Genomic DNA, 18,381 nt, shown 5'->3' with positions numbered 1-18,381 from the left:
TGTATGGAATATATGGTCACTGGTTTGAATCGAATGATTTTATTTCTTCTGTATCTTTGTAACTGATATTTGTCTTTTGATATTTGTCTTCTGTAAACTCATCCTTTACCAAAAGAAGGCTATTCATTCACTCAAATGTCTTTGAACAGTGTTCAGGTAGATGTTACAGAACCAAAATTGAAAAACTACCTCCCAATGAACTTATGTTTTAGTTAGAAATCGTAGGAGCAAATTCATTTGTAGTGAACAATTATAAGAAAAGTTCCCTTGTTAAGTGCAGTAAGAGTGAAGAACTTAGGTAGGAACCTGGGAACAGTCCTTCAAAGTTGTATCATAAGAAGGTTCTGAAATATGAACTTGTCAGCCTCATCTTTCGTGTGTGTGTGTGTGTGTGTGTGTGTGTGTGTGATGGTCAGGGGAGGTACACGGTATCCTGTGTACCACAGTACATTTCCAGGACAGTGACACTCATTAGAGTTCGTCATGTGAAGTGATAACTGATATCTCCTCACCTGCTCTTGTAATATCTGGTGTTAAATAGATATTCCTGGTCTCCTAATTAAACTCATTGATAATGACCAAACTTCATCATGCTGAAAAATAATTCGATTCTAGAGGCTGGAGCGATAGTCAGCAGCTGACCCTTCTTCTGTCTCCAGCACCCCATATGTTCCCCCAAGCATCACCAGGAATGGTCTGAGCACGGAGCCAGCAGTAATACTTAAGCACCACCAAGTGTGGTCCAAACACACACACACACACACACACACACAAAGAGAGAGAGAGAGAGAGAGAGAGAGAGAGAATGTTTCTTCTAGCCTGAAAATATACATTTTATCAAGGACTTCCTGTTTTCTGTTTCTCTTGCGACTGAGGGACCTTTCTCTTGGTGTCCTATCTAAGCATATGCTTCCAGGATCACGACAATCACGACCATCCTGTTGTTCATCGATTGCCTCGAGCAGACCCCAGTAACGTCTCCTTCTTCCTAGCCCTGAGATTTTTTAAAAGGTGCCATATTAAAAGCTCTTCCAGGGTTAGGAGAATAAGATCCATCATTGTTACTGGTATTTGGCATATTGGGTACACCACGGGGAGTTTTCCAGACTCTGCCATGTGGGCAGGTTACATTCGATAGCCTGCCATTTTGTCTAAAGTAAGAATGAGATAATAAGGTCTTGCGCGGCCGCGAATGAGGCTGCGCGCTTGGGGAGCTGGGTTTTATAGTCTCTGGGTCTTGGCGGTTGATGGGATTACACAGTGCCAGGGGGCCAGTTGGTGGGTGTGACCCCCGCCTACTGGAATTTGGAGGGTCGGGGTGGAGGATGCTCAGCCCCGATCCAAGCAGGCTTGGAGATCTCAGCCCCGGGACCTGCATGCCTTCCACATATGTCTCTATTTTTGTTTTCCTTCTCCCACTTTCCTCTTCCTGTACTGTACCCATCCCTACCTTGGCTTTCTCCCTCTCTTTCTTCTTTCACCATAGTTCCTTCCATTTAGTGCTAATGTTATGCACGAATCAAATAAAAGTCTTGTTTGAGAAGTTCAGCAGCATTTCAAGTATTACATATTTTACTCATTAAGGAAATATTAGTTCTGACTAATGCTGGTAAACCAATTTCACAAAACAGGGTCTGGGATATTGAAAATGTTCAGTATTTTTTATTCACTCATTTCATTAGTTTCTAAACATTTTATGTTTAGCATATAATTAAATATGGTAACATTTCTAGCTCATTCTAGGGAAATTGTTTGTTGGGAGGCAAAATATTTGAGCTCCCAAAATATTTCTACTTTCTATTTATTTACAAAGTAAAACTAATTTTAAATATCAAGAAATAATTTGATGATTTGCAGTGGCCTAAGGAAACAAAATAAACCATTCAGAAAGCTGACAGCTTTATACAGAACATAAATCCTGCCCCTGTCCCCCACAAATAAAATCTGAAGAACTAGAATTACCCACGAATTAATTAATTTCATTGACCACCTGTTAGCAACTTTCTTTACCAACTCTAATCCTGATACTAGGGAAGCAACATTTATAACAATGAAATCTACTCAGTGGATCTTATCTCTAAGACCAGTGTGGCTTCAGTGCTAGACTCTGACATCATACAATTGTCATTATCAAATGAAATTATCTGAATACTCTTGTTTCCCATTTCTACCCTTTTGTCAATTGATAGCAGGTCTGTCAACAAACTCCAGATCCTCTACTAGTCCTTGCTTTTATACTCTCTACATTGCTACATTAAGGAACTAGGCTAGTTGTGTTTTTGGTTTGTATCTGAATGTTTGTTTGCTTAGGGGCTACTCCTGGCAAGGCACTCAGGAATTACTCCTGGCAGTGCTCCGTGCACCATGCGGGATGCTGGGGATTGAACTCCCATCAGACATGTACAAGGAAAGCATCCTGACTGCTGTACTCCCTCTGTAGCCCATGATTTTTCTTTATTAGACAAAGTTTTCCTCCTCTTTTCTATTCCACCTGATGCCCCTGATCCTGGCCTTCTTTATCGTCTCTATAATTTTCTGTGAATTTTTTCTCAACCATTTGTAGATGTTCACTTTGCCAAGCTAAGGGCTCCCATAAGGTATTCAGTAGACAGAAAGGAACAAGAAGGCCATTTCAGGTTTATATTTGCCTTTTATCAAATTTGTACATATTTGAAGGATAGGCTAATAAGGAAGAACTTTATTTTATCATTCAGAGTAGATCAACATTTTGACTTTTTTTTTACACAGTACGTTACAGTATAAGGTTTTGTTTCTCCATAGTTTAACCCATATAAAGATAGTGGTATTAAATCCACCTCATTTCAACTTGTAAATAGTCCCTTAATGTGTAATGGTATTGTATAATGTGAAATTAAAACACTAAATATTATATCGGATATATACACAAAACATACATGCAGACTATTTATTTCACCACCTTCCATGTTTTACTGATATATATATATATATATATATATTATTTCTTAGGAAAAATTACCTTCCATTTTTTATTGCTCTTCAGAATATTAATGTTTTGATTAATCTCTCAACATAAAATTGCAACTTCTTCCGGTTAATGAAATTTCTAACAGATATTCACTTGCCCGAAATGGCCATAAGCTATCCTGTATTGTGTAAAGTGACTACACAACTAAGTTCTAGCGGCAACGCACAGCAGATATGGAAGTGTGCACCTTCTGCATTTTGCCATTGCACAGGGGTATGGCCTTCCTTGCATACTTCCCCCTGCCCATTGAGTAGAACATGGATAAGGACTCAGAATGACAGAATAATTTAGATAAAAGGGTAAAAGGGGACATGAATTTTGAAAACATAAAGTCTACAAATGGGTCTAAATTGCTTATAAACAATTATCACGAGTGTGGTTGAGAGAAATATGTTGTTTAAGTCACTCATGTTGGATTTCTCTGATCACACTCAAATCTACAACATAAGTGACACAGTTTATTGTTGGTATGTGAGGCTTTTTGCTTACATATGAGATAGCTTCTTAAAGCTCAAATCTTTTTTTTTGCATTATTTTTAGTTTCTTTTATACTCTCGTATGGACTGTATTTTACGCAAGTGAAATATATTCATTTATTGAAATAGTGGGCTGGAGCTATAGGACAGTGGGTAGGGCGTTTCCCTTGCAAGCGGCCAACATGGCTGACCCGAGTTCGATACCTCCACCCCTCTCAGAGAGCCCGGGTAGCTACTGAGAGTATCTCGCCCGCATGGCAAAGCCTCGCAAGCTACCCGTGACGTATCCAATATGCCAAACACAGTAACAATTGTCACAATGGAGATATTACTGGACCCGCTCGAACAAATCGATGAACAACTGGAAAACAGTGACAGTGATTGAAATAGCAATTATGGTTATTCAAGAATTTGGAAAGTAATGAGTCTTTATAGAAGAGTGGATTTTAGACTTAGTAAAGCACCAACAAGAACAAATATGCTAGTTCTTTAGCAAACAAAAGAGTCTATTCTAACCTTAAGTCTTTCCCTACATATTTTCCATCTTCAAATCTCATTTGGTTTGAAAACACAACTTCTTAGAGAATTTGCCTCCTCTAGAATTTTTTGAAATGTGTCTCTATTGCTCTAAACTTACTCTAGGGACCTATCCACACCCTATAAGCACTATATATCCCCACATGACCTTAGGCTTGTTTTCTAATGTCATCTCATAATCTACTTTGTTTTCCTTTAAGTGACTTCAATTTAATGATATATCTCACAAAATCTAGGAGAATAATTAGCTTATAGGAAGAATGTTTACATATATTACAGATACAATTATCTCCAATTGTTACTTCTAACAAATGTGATGCTTTAGTAGATAAACAGAAATATCATTAGAAAACAAGAAAATATAGCATGGAAAATAATGAACATTTTCTAATATTTATAGGCTTAAGGAATTATAATTTATATTAAACGTACAAAATACACTTGTATAGAGAGAGCGCAATATTTCAGTACATTCTGAGGATCATTCTTATAAATTCTGTTTCTGTTCCTTCAAATCTTAGACCCTTAATTATATCTTGATTCCCCACCCCAAATTCTATGCTCATGAAATTAATAAAAAATTTTGGTCAATCACATGCCCGCCATTCAATAAGCTGACTAAAGTTATACAATTTCACCACTCCAAGCTCTAATTGTAAATTTGTCACCATTGCTGGTAAATAGTTCTTAATATACAGATAATTAAGCAAACTCAGTTTAGTATCTTGCACATATCATATTACTACAAACATAACAATGTGCCTCACATATATGGCCAAGATATATAAGAAAATCACAAACTCAATAAGAAAACAAAAACAAAAAAACAAAAAACCAAAAATGGGAATAAGAGCTATACAGAAATTTCACAGAAGACATGATATGGAGTTGCTGCCCACAAATGGCTCCACTGCTCCTGAATAGCCATGATCCCAGAGGCACACAAACCAATCTCAGAACCCAGCGGCTTCTGGCAGAAATGCTTCTGTTCTGTGAACTAAGCTACAGCCCCGTGCTGCCCCAGGGAGGGGAAGGGTATTTGTTGCTCTGCCTTTTCCCCCTCAGCGGCAGCATGGTGATCACCATCTTTCAGAGCCTGTTGGACACAGAGGTATGAGCTTGCAGTGATGGGGCATGTGTCGCCTTCGGGGTGGGAGGGTGGAACCAGCCCTTCTCCCCACCCGGACAAGACTCTTGAGTTGTCACCCACGAATGGCAACTCTGCTCCTAAACAACCATGATCCCAGAGGAACACAAAGCAATCTCAGAACCCAGCGACTTTGGCAGAAATCCCTCTGGACTTAATTACTAAAATATCAGAAATCCAAAATTCGTGGCTGCAACAGCGGCTGCATGACATCATATGCTCTTCATTATCAGCAATAGAAAACAAGTTATCTAACGATGCCTTCTCAGCAGGTCTGAGTGTTGGGGGAAAATTCCAAATAATAATAATGATTTTCAACAGGAAATTATTTTCAAAAAATAATTTTCAAAAGAAGTGGGTCTTCTGTCGAGAAATTGAATGTAATCAAAGTAAAGAGAGAGTAAAGTGAAAATCATCTGCCACACAGAGAGGGAGAAGGGTGGAATGGTGGTATACTGGGGTTCTTGGGGGTGGAACATGTGCACTGGTGAAGGGATGGGTGTTTGATCGTTGTATGACTGAGACTTAAACCTGAAAGCTTTGTAACTGTTCTCACAGTGATTCAATAAAAAAATGAAGACATGATGTCCATGAGGAAAATAGAAAAACTCACTATAAGTTTTACCAGATAATTTTCAGTTAAAAACAGCAATTAAATAACATCTCACACCTGTGAGAATAACCTAGTTAAAAAGAGACAGCAAAAATGCTGGTAGGAGTGTGCGATGAAAGAAAACTCACACATTGTTGTTGGAAATTTAAGTTATTCCAGTCACTAAGTAAAACACTTCAGAGATTTCTCAAAATAATAAGAATATTTATTATTTAACTCTACCAGATGATCCTCCAAAAGATGTATCTGATGATCTAACAATTCTACTCCTAGGTAGTTATGTATATATTACTTACATACATAGGAAACAACCCAATTATTCAAACGTTAATGAATAAATAATATCTATATCACTCTCTCCCACTCTTTCTAAACATATATATTTTATTACATTAATAAAATCAATAGTAACCACAATAGCAATATAAAAGGTTATTTTTATTATGCAGAATATGTTTCAAACTGTCTTTATATTATATACTTAATATATTTTATTTTTACTCTTCTGTTCATTATATTCATTTGGTTCATAATTCTATTACATTTCTAAAATTTGGGGTCTGGTAGTAGATTAAGTAAGTTACTTCCTTGCACATAATTGCCCCTGGTTTGATCTCTGGCATCACATATGTTCCCCTGAACACTTCAAAGAGTGATTCCAGAATGCAGATCCAGGAGTAAGTACAGCTGGGTGTGACTGTTAAAACCAAATAAATAACCATATGTAAGACTATATATAATTATGCATATAAATATATATATTGCTGTAGATGGTTGGGAATTTCTATATATTTTATCTGCCATTGTCTTTTTCTATAGACTCTATCTCATGAATACTAGCACTAGTTAGATCACATGAATTTTACTCTTTTTGTTTGTTTTATTTTTGGGCCAAAATCAGTGTTATAAGGCTTAACTCGCTCTGTGCTCAGGGGTCACTTTTGGTGGTGCTTGGAGGAACTTCTGCTGTGCTGGCAATCTAACTCAGATTGACCAAATTAAATGCAAGAGTCCTGACCACTATTCTATCTCTCTGGCCCAAACTGCATCCTTTTTAATGTTTATAGTGCATTCCAGACTACAGAAAACGATAATTAAATTACTTATTGATGGGAAATAGGATTATTTACCTTTATCTCAGTATCACATAGAACAATGAATATCTTGTATATCGTTTCATGAATTTATATCTTTTATTTAAGCTTTAAATGGCTAATACTAATATATATGTATATATTCACTGCCAAAGAGAACAAAAACTCCTACATTTTGCTCCTAGAGACTTCTCCCAAACCATATCTTTCTTCAGTGAATTTCTAACTAAAAATTTCACATTTAATTTATTACGAGACATCCCAAAGAGTTGGACAGTTAAAGCAAATATATCACCAGACAAACCATAGCATTGTAGAATGATGAAATTTTTAAAATAAAAATTCAAGTAGAATTTATAAATGAGATATAAATTAAAGCTCTCATAATGCAACCATGCTGTAGTGACATGTCCAAGAGCAAATTCTTTCCTGCATTCTTAGTATGGATATAAATGTCCAAGTGGTGAGCATATGTTTCTGGAATGTTTAATGTTTCTGTCAGCAATTGGGCAGGATTTGTCTTCTTTTAGGGAGCTATGTCATAGGTCAGTTAATACTTTCTTAGTCATTATTGTATCTCCTCCAACAGATTTGATAGGATGCATAGAAATTTCTGAAAAAGTGACCTGAGCAAGACTTTCAATCATAGCAACTTCATGGAATATTAACATTTTAACACAACTTATATGAAAAAAGAAGAGTTTGCTGGAAATGCAGAATACTCTGTTGGCATGTAGTTTGAACACATTGATCTTTTCTGTAATTTCTTGGACTTCACTAAAACTAACTCATGACACATTACTGATCTAGTTTGTTAGCAAAACCACAGCTTATGGAAACCAGATTTATTCACCACAAGAAAAGGTAGAGTATTTTTTTTTCTCACTGAGGTAAGGTCCAATTGACTAGAATTAAGAGTATTACTTGTGTTAGGTGAACTGCAAACATAAATTAATATTATATGAAAAGTGGAACATGGAAATATATTTCAATGTTACATGAAGTATGTAATCTGGACTTTTTATGCCATGTTCAATTATAAAAAATTGTATTGACATCACCTATAGAATTATATTATAGTTTTGGAAGAACACAAGAGGTATTCTAAAGACAATATAAATTTTGTTTAAATAAGAACACATTTGATGTAACTCCTCTCCATTTTTGCTTCTCTTACATGGAAACTTCTTAATGGTATAGGGCACAAAATAAGACTAGTCAAGGGTCCTCAGCATAAAATTTAGTTATTGACCCTTTTTTTGACAATAGCTAAAGAAAAATTGATATGTATATTAATAACATATTTACTAGCTTGTATAAAAAAGCACCAGTATGTTTTAGGATAGATAGTATTATTGTTTTTGTATATGTAAACAAAATCATTTTTACTAGGTAATTAATACCACTTCTATTATGATATATGTACTTATTGAAAAAATAAACAAATCCAAATAAATTATATTAAATATAAATACCTATGTCATTCTTTGGGCTGGAGCAATAGTACAGTGGTAGGGCATTTGCCTTGCGCGCAGCCAGCTTGGCTGAGCTATGTTCCATTCCTCCACCCCTCTTGGAGAGCCCGGCAAGCTACCAAGAGTATCTTGCCTGCACGGCAAAGCCTGGCAAGCTACCCGTGGCATATTGAATATGCCAAACACAGTAAGAACAAGTATTAAAATGGAGATGTTACTGGGTCAGCTTAAGCAAAATCGATGAACAATGGGAGGACAGTGACAGTGACAGTGATCTTATTCTTTATGAAAGTTAGAAAACCCTCTTCATATAGGCTTTGAGCTATAAGTCATATGGTGGCTAATTCCAATTAAAGAAAATGAAAGCAATTCCATTTGTCAGCTACGTAACAAAACAGAGTTTGTAAATCATTGTAAATACTACTAGTAAAAATACTTGGCTATTAGATTGTGATTTTTACATATTCTTGAATGCTTCCTTCAAGAAGATATTCTTTGGGTTATCCAGTTCTATTACAGGGCAAATGATCTATCTTTTAAATTCTAGAAAACAGTAAGTGATAAGAAAAATAACACTGAATAATTGAATAATTGAACACTGTCCTCCCGTTGTTCATCGATTTGCTCGAGCAGGCCCAGTAACAATTCCATTGTGAGATTTCCTGTTACTGTGTTTGGCATACTGAATACTCTCGGTAGCTTACCAGGTTCTCTGAGAGGGGCAGAGGAATCGAACCTGGCTCAGCCAGGCTGGCTGCGCACAAGGCAAATGCCCTACCACTGTGCTATCCAGCCTCCCCTTTTTAAAAAAATTTTATAATTTTTAAAATTTAATTTTTTATAATTTTTAATAAAATTTTTAAAATAACAAAATTTTAAAAATTCCAAAAATCAGATAAACTCTTCAGATGTCTTACCTTTCTTTTTCGAAGCCTGACTTGATTATCTGTGAGTTCCTGGGTGGTCAGGGAATCCTTTAGGTGTAAACACTGCATGCCATCTCTAGAGTTGACGTTTGGAAGATTGTTTTGGTGTTCTGAGAAACCACTCTTCTCCAGGCCATTTTCAGCAGACATTCCATCATGGCAGAAAGGAGACTGCAAAAGACAGCTCCCAGAATCTCCTTTTAATAACGGTAGGCCTCCATCTATACAAGGGATAGCCAGGAACTCATCTTGTACGGTACTGCAGGTGTTTCCTTCATGTTCGTCTTTATGGAAGTCAGGTTTCCTTCGTTGTTGAGCAATTACAGCAGAATTAAACAGTTGTTTCTCAGGCAACAAGCCATCCACATTCACAGAATCACATGCATTGATTTTGTCAGCATCTTTTATTTCACTTAAGCTTATGACATTACAAAGTTCCAGGTTTGTACTTATAATGTCAACCACTTTTCTCTCACTCCTTTCTTCTGTCAGTGCTAAATCAGCTCCACCAGCCATTCCCCAAGAGTTATAAGAATCTTTACTTTCCATGATGTGCAGCTTCTCTTCTAAGGAGCCTGCTCCTTTGATGCTATGTTGATTTGATGTTTTCTGCCCTTCGGTGGCTAAGACATGGTTATCATCTGTAGGATAAGGATCAGAATCTGCATCTTCATCAGAAATGTGCACTAATGTTTCTGTACTGGCTTCCAGAGAAAGAAATTGATCTTCACTTTCAGGGCCATAGTTTTCTTCCATTTCTCTCGAAATGTGACCCATGGGTCTCCCAGATGAATCTCTCAGCTCATATCCATGGCAGCAGTCAGGGAGTGAAGCACACTTCTCTTTGTGCTCCACATTTAGAGTTGCATCTTTTTCCATACTTGCCTGCAAGCTATCGGTTACTAGTCCATGATGACATGCTATGTTATTATCATCAGAATTAAAAGGCTGTCCCATCCATTGGGTCACATGTTCTTCCCAGCTTCTCTTTCTGATAGCTACAGACATGTCATCATACTTTATCAGCAGATAGAGAAATACGTTCCATATAAGACCAAATGAAACAAAACAGAATGAGTGATTCAAATTCACAGACTGAAGAGAGTGTGTTTTGTCATTTCACCACCTATTAAAAAATTTAAAAATATAGATCAGAACATATATCTAAGATATATCTTGGTAAAAGAAGCACTTTATCTGTGCTACAAAGACCTTGTAAAACTTCTGCTTATAGTTTTAAAGTGCTACTTTCTTAGGAACACCTTATTATTAAGAAGAAACTTTCACATTCAATATTTCTGATATTTGTTTTGGGAACACACTCAGCTACATTCAGGGCTGACTCCTGGCTCTGTACTCAGGGATCACTCCTGGCAGCACTTAGGGAACCATATGGGATGCTGGGGATCAAACACTGGGTTAATGGCATGCAAGGCATAGACCTTACCTGCTGTACTATTGCTCTGGCCCCTTCTATTAAAAATAATTGACAATACTTTTAAATTCATGTAATCTGACCTATTAAGTAATATAAATACAAACACTGAATAGTTAAAACTTCATTTAGAAAATAATGAATGGCAATAGGCAGTAATATTCACTGGAAGAAACTTGCTGCTTTCAAGCAAGAAAGCTCACATGCTTTCATGATTTACTTTTATAAATAAAAGTGATTATAGGAAAATATTCAATATTTGGTTTGAATTATATTAAAGGTCACCATGGATCTGCTTCTTCAAAACTTAAATATGGAGATACAATGTATGATGTTCAATGTGTGAAATATCTAACCACAGAACCCAAATTACTAGGATGTATTTACTCCAGGTAGAATAAGAAACATGGACTAAAAGGCAACAGAAACTGAGAACTGTTCTTACAAGTAGAAACTTTAACACCACAGTAGGGGGATAGAGGTACAGGATGGTGGGGATGGCACTGGGACGATTATATGCAAAAGCAGACACTGGTGCAGGGTGTGGTGATAGAATGTTTTATGCACGAAACCCTACCATTAACAAAATTGGAAATCACGGAGCTTAAAATAAAATTTACTTTTTAAAGAAACATGAAATAATAAAGCATATTTTAAATTAACATAAAATTTAAGCATAAGAAAGCATAACACATCCTGTTCATAATACTTTGGTATGCATATACTTACATGTGTCCTATTATCAGCCAATAATCTATTATTATTGAAGTTTAGACAAATTAACTTGTTCAAAATTATATATTTAGGAAGCAAATAAGGAGATATATATACATATACATATATATATACATATATATATACATCTATATATATATATTAGAACCCAATTCTAAGGCCCTGGTTTAAATAGTCAAAAAACTTCATAATTTTCATGGAATGAGATTCTTTTTTCATCTTCCTGTCATACTTTTCAGGTAGATAAAATTTCAATCCATAAGTCAGGAATTTATGTTCATCAAAAAGATGTGAGCAAAAGACAACTGGAGCAAATCTTCAGAAATTTCAGCCTCAATCTCTTTGACTTCTAAGTATTTTAGTTTGTATATTTTTGTTAGAATTGACAAAAATTTAAGCAAACAAGAAAACCAGGCATAAGATAAGGTCAGAATATAAACACATTCCAGGAACTCAACCTTTTTCTGTCTGGAGTTATTTAAATCATAGTTAATCGGAACATTATACCAACAAAAACTCAACCTTATAAAAATGACACAACTGTTTCCCCAAATTATTGGACTATGAAAAAAATTCTTCAAAGAGCAGACATTCATAGTTTTCACACCACATAAGACCTTCCAGCACATAACAGGCTGCCTTTCTGATTTTAGGCATAAAGAAGATTAGCTGCTATGCTGATTTTGGTTCACAATAATCTACTGAAAATGACGCTCACTCTTCACCAAAAATTCAAGCTAATTTAAGTATATGCCAGAAAGATAAATAGTTCTATCTAGTCAGGGCAAATGAAGTTTTTGTGTATATTGGAATTTTGGTACTCCAGTCAAATATCTTCAAATATCTTACAAAATACTGTGTTGTTTTCATACAGATCTGTGACCATCTTTGAAAATGATCAGTAGTCAGATTTTCCATGGTGGCATTCACTTTTCACTTTTAAAAAGTCCCTAAATTCCATGCATAAGTCATTATAGTGTGGGAGGCCACGGAAAGTGGAAAAAACACATAGATGCAGGCCAGAAAATTTCTGCTTTCATGGGCAAATTTGGGTTGTAAGAGAGTGGTTCTGTTTTAGATGCTTTCTTTTCTTTATTTTTATCCAATGTAGAAAGAACAAGCAAATAAGTAATGCCAAGAAGTATTTCATTCCTAAGCTGCATTTATGTTTCGGTTGAGACTGTATTTCATTTCATTAGGTATTTTGTTCCTAAGATACATTTATCTTTCAGTTGAAACTAGATTATATTTTCACTTCTTTTACTAAGGAGAATAGTTTTATTAACCCCTTGGGGAGTAAATTAGCTACAATTTAGCCTTCAAGAAAGTAAAATTATAGAAATATTAATTAACTTATTCTATTTAATTATGGCAAGTAGATAAATAATTTTAGAACATCAAAAGATGGCAGTTCACTAATTCTGTATAGTTTGTAGTATAGATTTCTTGGACATTTCTAAGTCAATCTCATGAATTTACATAGCCTTTTCAAAGATATGGAAATAAAAACCAACCAAAACCAAGTCTATCTTTCTGACCACCATTTTTACATTTGACTGCCCTTTCACATCCTGAAGTCTTACACATTTATAAAAAAATGTATCTTTACAAGTTTTCTTATTTACACTTCCTATATAATCCTTATTAGTCAGATTTATGCTTAAATTTTCCTACATGATATTAAAGCTGGACAAAGTATTAATGAAATTATGATCACTGGATTATTAGAGTTATTACTAATCAAGTCTAAGCACACTTGCCTTATTTTTTAAAATAACCTGAATTAATCAGAATCTATTTTTTAAGATTAAGATGCCTTTGAATAAGACTTGAAGTCCCCTCTGTGCATTAGCAGAACACCTACTTAAAACTATATTTCTAGTACCAATTATTTATTTTTCAAATAAGTATTGCTTTATTTATTTATTTATTTTTATTTATTGAATCACTGTGGGAAAAGTTACAAAGCTTTCAGGTTTAAGTCTCGGTCATGCAATGATCAAACACATTTCCCTTCACCAGTACTTATCAAATAAGTATTGCTTTAAAAAATTATTTTTATGAAGTTTCTTTCAAAATGAGCTCAGTTGCTGAGGATTTGGATGAAGAATTTGGAAAAGTATATGTCATTCCAGAGAATTAATTTTAAGAAGTAAATTTCTATAGGGATTTTTAACTTCTTAAATTCATGTGTTCAAACTCATTATATTAGTATTATAGGAGAGTTTTAATTATATAACAACACTGAAAACTATGAAATGTACAAACTTTATTTCTGTGATATTAGATATTAGGTCTGTGATATTAGGGCATAGAAGACCTAGCCAATCAGGGGGTACAAAGTCAATGCATCAGGATCCTCCGTGACCTCTATTGCGGATTCACTACCAGGATCTCACCATTCTACAAAGAAGTAATCATCCGTGTCAAGAGAGAGGTTCGGCAGGGTGATACTATTTCACCAAAACTCTTCAGTGCCACCCTCGAGAACATCATGCGATGACTGGAATGGGAAGGAATGGGAGTGAAGATAGATGGTCGGCAACTACACCACCTCTGCTTTGCTGATGATATCGTTTTAATAACACCAAACATCAGCCAAGAGGCACAAATGCTAACTGACTTCGACTGTGAGTGTGGAAAGATCAGATTACAACTGAATCTCACAAAGACAATGTTCATGAGAAACAGTCTTGTTCCTGATGTTCCATTCACTCTCAATGGAATGACCATCTCCGAATGCAACAGTTATATAAACCTAGGTTGAGAAATCAACATGTTGAATGACCTGGCACCTGAATTATGCAGGAGGAAGAGAGTGGCTTGGACTGCCTTTAAGAGCGTTGAGGAAATAACTAAGAGGACAAAGAACCTACAGCTACGAGCACATCTTTTCGATTCCACTGTTCTTCCTGCATTAACATATGCCTCAGAGACCTGGGCCCTCCGAAAACAGGATGAGAATGCTATTTGGGTCTCTCAAAGAGGAATCGAAAGAGCTATGCTTGGAGTATCACGCTTCACTCAAATGAGAGATAAAATCCGGAGGTCCGATCTCTGTCAACACTCAAGAATCAGGGTTGCTGTCTCATTTGCCAAGGCATCAAAAATCAGATGGGCTGGTCACATAATGAAGTTTTAGAGACAACCGCTGGACTAGAGCCATTACTGATTGGATTTCACGAGACGTCAAAAGATCGCGTGGACACCCACCAAGGAGATGGTCAGACTTCTTCGTCAAGACCCTGAATGATCGGTTTGAGGCTCTGCATGTTCCTAGAACGAGCAGATGCTATTGGGCTACGTTAGCACGCAAGAGGGATGAATGGAGACGTTACTGGCACCCGCTCAAGTAAATAGATGAGTAACGGGGTATCGAGTGATCAAGTGATATTAGTGCATAGGATGTTTAAGACATAAAAATGATTCAAATTTGTTGTTCTAGGTATTTTATAATACCACTTTCTATTGTAAATATTTTATGACATACTGTATAATTCAGTTATTCAAAATTCAATGTTATTACATTAAAATATTAAAATCCATAGATATTCTATTTTGAGAATCACTAACCTAATCTGATAACAAAGATCATGCTCTCCTTTACATTTGCTTCAGGAATAAACACACTCTTTCCAATTGTCCTTATGGAAGAAGTAGTTTTCAGAAGGAATAAATCAGCAACACTAAATGGAAGAATATGGCAAAATGAAGTATTTGCTGATGAAATCAAGTGAGAAGTACAAAAGATCTGGTAGTGCACTGCCTAATGGTAATGTTTAAGCAACAAGTGTTTACTTCATACCCAATGAGTCATACTTTTCTTCTACTAAGCACTGAGATCATAATTCTGAATAATATGGGAGAAACTCACATAAATTAGGATAATAAGTTCTCTCATAGCCACAAATACCATAGCAAGTTTAACACAAAGAAGAAAATAATGAAATTTTCCTTCTTTCCACCAGCCTTTCATTTTTAGGGGTTGCAGAGGAGGAGTCTCCCAAATCAGAGCTTCTTTGATAAATTTCCTGACTCTACAATATACAGGTCATATGTAGGTTGAGAGAAAAATTTCTACTGTATCAGGAAAAGCCTTCCTTCCTTTTTTGGTTTCAGAATCTTGCTATTCCACAACCACCTCTGTAGTAAAGATAGCATATATGTCCTATAATGTTGGTAGTCTTGGAAAAGAAGAAAAATTTTCTTGTTTAGGGCATTTCAGAGAAAATTGAAGAGAGCAATTTATCAAAGTCAAACATTTCAGAAAATTTCTCAGAACAAATCACCCAAAACCTAGATGGAAAAAATCCCCATGAAATATACAATAATACAAAGAATAAGATTAGATGGCATCAAGAAACCCTACTGTGGAATTTCAGAACAGTTTTAGTTTTCAGGCCACAGCCTGCGGTGTTGAAGGTTTACTCTTGGCTCTGCTCAGGGATCACTCCTGGAAGGTGAGGGGGACCAAGTGGGGTTCTGGGGACTGACCTAATTGGCCACCTGCAAGGCGAGCATCCTACTGATGAATATTGCTCAGGCCTCCAATGTTCAGAACTTCAATGGCAAGTAAATGATCACAAATATCATAAAGGAAAAGAAGAGAATATGTATTAAATATGAGTTTCTTACTTTTTTTTCAACTGTCGCCCTCTTCTGACCTGATCTTCTTGTGTCCCTCCACCCTACCAGTTGGCCCCTGTCTTATACAATGTACCATATTGACATGATTTTTAACTTGTGCCCCCTTAAAATATCCTTGGAACCCAAAGGGAACATATGGCTAAATTTGCCAAGAGCAACACTGGAAATAAGAGAGGGTTAAAGTTCTGGAAAATCATATCCAATTTGCATATATTAAAAAGATAAAAATTCTCTTCTTCTCAAGAACAACAGATACATATTTTGATCCAAATGAAGAATAACAAAAATGGGAAAAATGTAGATATAAGAAATCTAGGGGATGCTGAGTATAGGAAGGCATTTGACCCAGATTCCTTCCTGGTACCCCATACAGTCCCCCAAGACAATCAGGAGTGATCCCTGAGCATAAAGGCAGGAGTAAGTCCTGAGCACTGCTGTGTGTGTTTCCCCAACTTTTTAAAAAAATAGATAGGAATTCAACAGAATCAGGAAATGAGATTTCTAGTATGAAGTTTATGTAATAAGTCTAGTTGAAATTTTGAATAAATCCTAAAGTTATCTACAAAAAATATGTTTAAGGGGAAATGAAAATTATAGACTACATGATTTATGTGACCACATTGTGAGAACTTTTATTATTAATGATAAAAGTTTAGCTAATCAGAGTGAAAGAATTAGTAACATAGACAACCAAGGAAATATAGACAACTAGCTATTAGCTTTAGGAAAATAGACTTACAAGAAAGAAAATGTAATAATCTGGCTTACCTGGGAAAATTTTTATATAACCAAAATTATGCAATCAGTAAATATTAATTAAATTATGAAACAATTATTTTCAGAGTACAGTATTTTGTAGCAATGGGGTAAAGAATGTAGATAGAATGGTTTCAGAGCTAAGTCTTCACTTTCTAAACATTTTCTAAATGTAGGAATCACTGTCACTGTCCTCTCATTGTTCATCGATTTGCTCAAGTGGGTACCAGTAATGTTTCACAACAAACTGTGATACTTGTTGTTACTGTTTTTGGTATATTGAATACGTCATGGGTACCTTACAGGCTTCGCCATGCAAGCAAGATACTCTCGGTAGCTTGCTCTCCGAGAGGGGCGGAGGAATCGAACCTGGGTCGGCCGCGTGCAAGGCAGATGCCCTACCCACTGTGATATCTCTCCAGCCCCAAATGTAGGAAGTTAACAAATAATAAATCTTATCTAAAATGAAAAAAGAGAGAGAGGAAGTACTGGAGGTAATACACTTGTCTTGCATGCTGTGCTCACATTAATCCACATATGATTCCCCAATCTTGGCAGGCCAGGAGTGATCCCTGAATGCTGAACTAAGACCAAGCTTTGAGCACTTCCTGGTGTATCCTCCCACTGAAAACAGGGAAGAAAACAACATGTCAATTGTCTAGAAAAAAGGGTTAATGCCAGGATATACAGTTGAATACAATTTGAAGAGTTATGATTCTATATATTATTTGCTTGAGACAGAAGTTTTATCACTGCATCTCATGAAATACGCTATATAATAAACTAAGTTTTAGTATATTCCAAAGCAGTGGTTTAAAAGTTGTATTGATACATAAATATTGCTGCAATTAATATACAATATATTCAATGGAACCAAAATATTTTCTTTGGGTTTCTCTATTCAGCACACCATTCTTTCACAGTTGCACATATTCCTGACCTGTATCTTTAGTAAAATAAAGGTACCAGTTTGGTTATTATTTCGACTTAACAGCATCAGTTTAGTTTTACATGAAAATCCAACATGATTTATTTTATTGTTCCCTTTTCCTTCTGACCCTCCTGGAAAGTCTTAAAATTCAGGACAAGTGTTCTTACTAACCATGTTAGTCCTAGTCTTTCTGACATTTTGCATAGTAGACATTTAAGATACAGAAAAGATTGTAAAAAATAGTCTTGAAAGAAGAAACATGGGAAGAATTATCTATTATATTATTCATCCAATTTACTGAATATCTTCACTCAGTATACTTTGAGAGGTGTCAAATTTCAAAACTCGTCTCCTTGATGAACAGATACTTCCCCAAAGAAGACGCACACATAACTAACAGGCATATGAAGAAGTGCTCATCATCACTCATGATTGGGAAAAAAGCAAATCAAAGTAATGAGATAATATCTCACACCAATGAGAATGGCACTTATCAAAAGGTTTGGAGACAGTCAGTATTGGCAGGGTTGTGGTGAGAATGGAACATTATCCATTCTTAGTGGGAATGTCATCTGGTTCACCCTCTGTGGAAAGTAATATGG

The 18,381-nt window shown here is 35.7% G+C and overlaps 1 protein-coding gene across 2 annotated transcripts in view; it reads right to left on the bottom strand.

Moving 5' to 3' along the window:
• Positions 1-10,283, bottom strand: part of DLC1 (DLC1 Rho GTPase activating protein) — a 461,166-nt gene extending 450,883 nt beyond the window's left edge. For both annotated transcript variants that reach the window (XM_056113856.1, XM_056113860.1), the window contains exon 1: positions 9,267-10,283. In XM_056113856.1, the coding sequence (XP_055969831.1) occupies positions 9,267-10,283 (1,017 nt within the window). The remainder of the gene's footprint in view (positions 1-9,266) is intronic.
• Between the last annotated feature and the right edge of the window lie 8,098 nt (positions 10,284-18,381).

This window comes from Sorex fumeus, unplaced genomic scaffold (assembly GCF_029834395.1).
Source record: "Sorex fumeus unplaced genomic scaffold, SorFum_2.1 ptg000024l, whole genome shotgun sequence".
NCBI lineage: Eukaryota > Metazoa > Chordata > Mammalia > Eulipotyphla > Soricidae > Sorex > Sorex fumeus.
The sequence above is the reverse complement of the archived record's forward strand: the minus strand, read 5'-3'. Positions and strand labels throughout refer to the sequence as shown.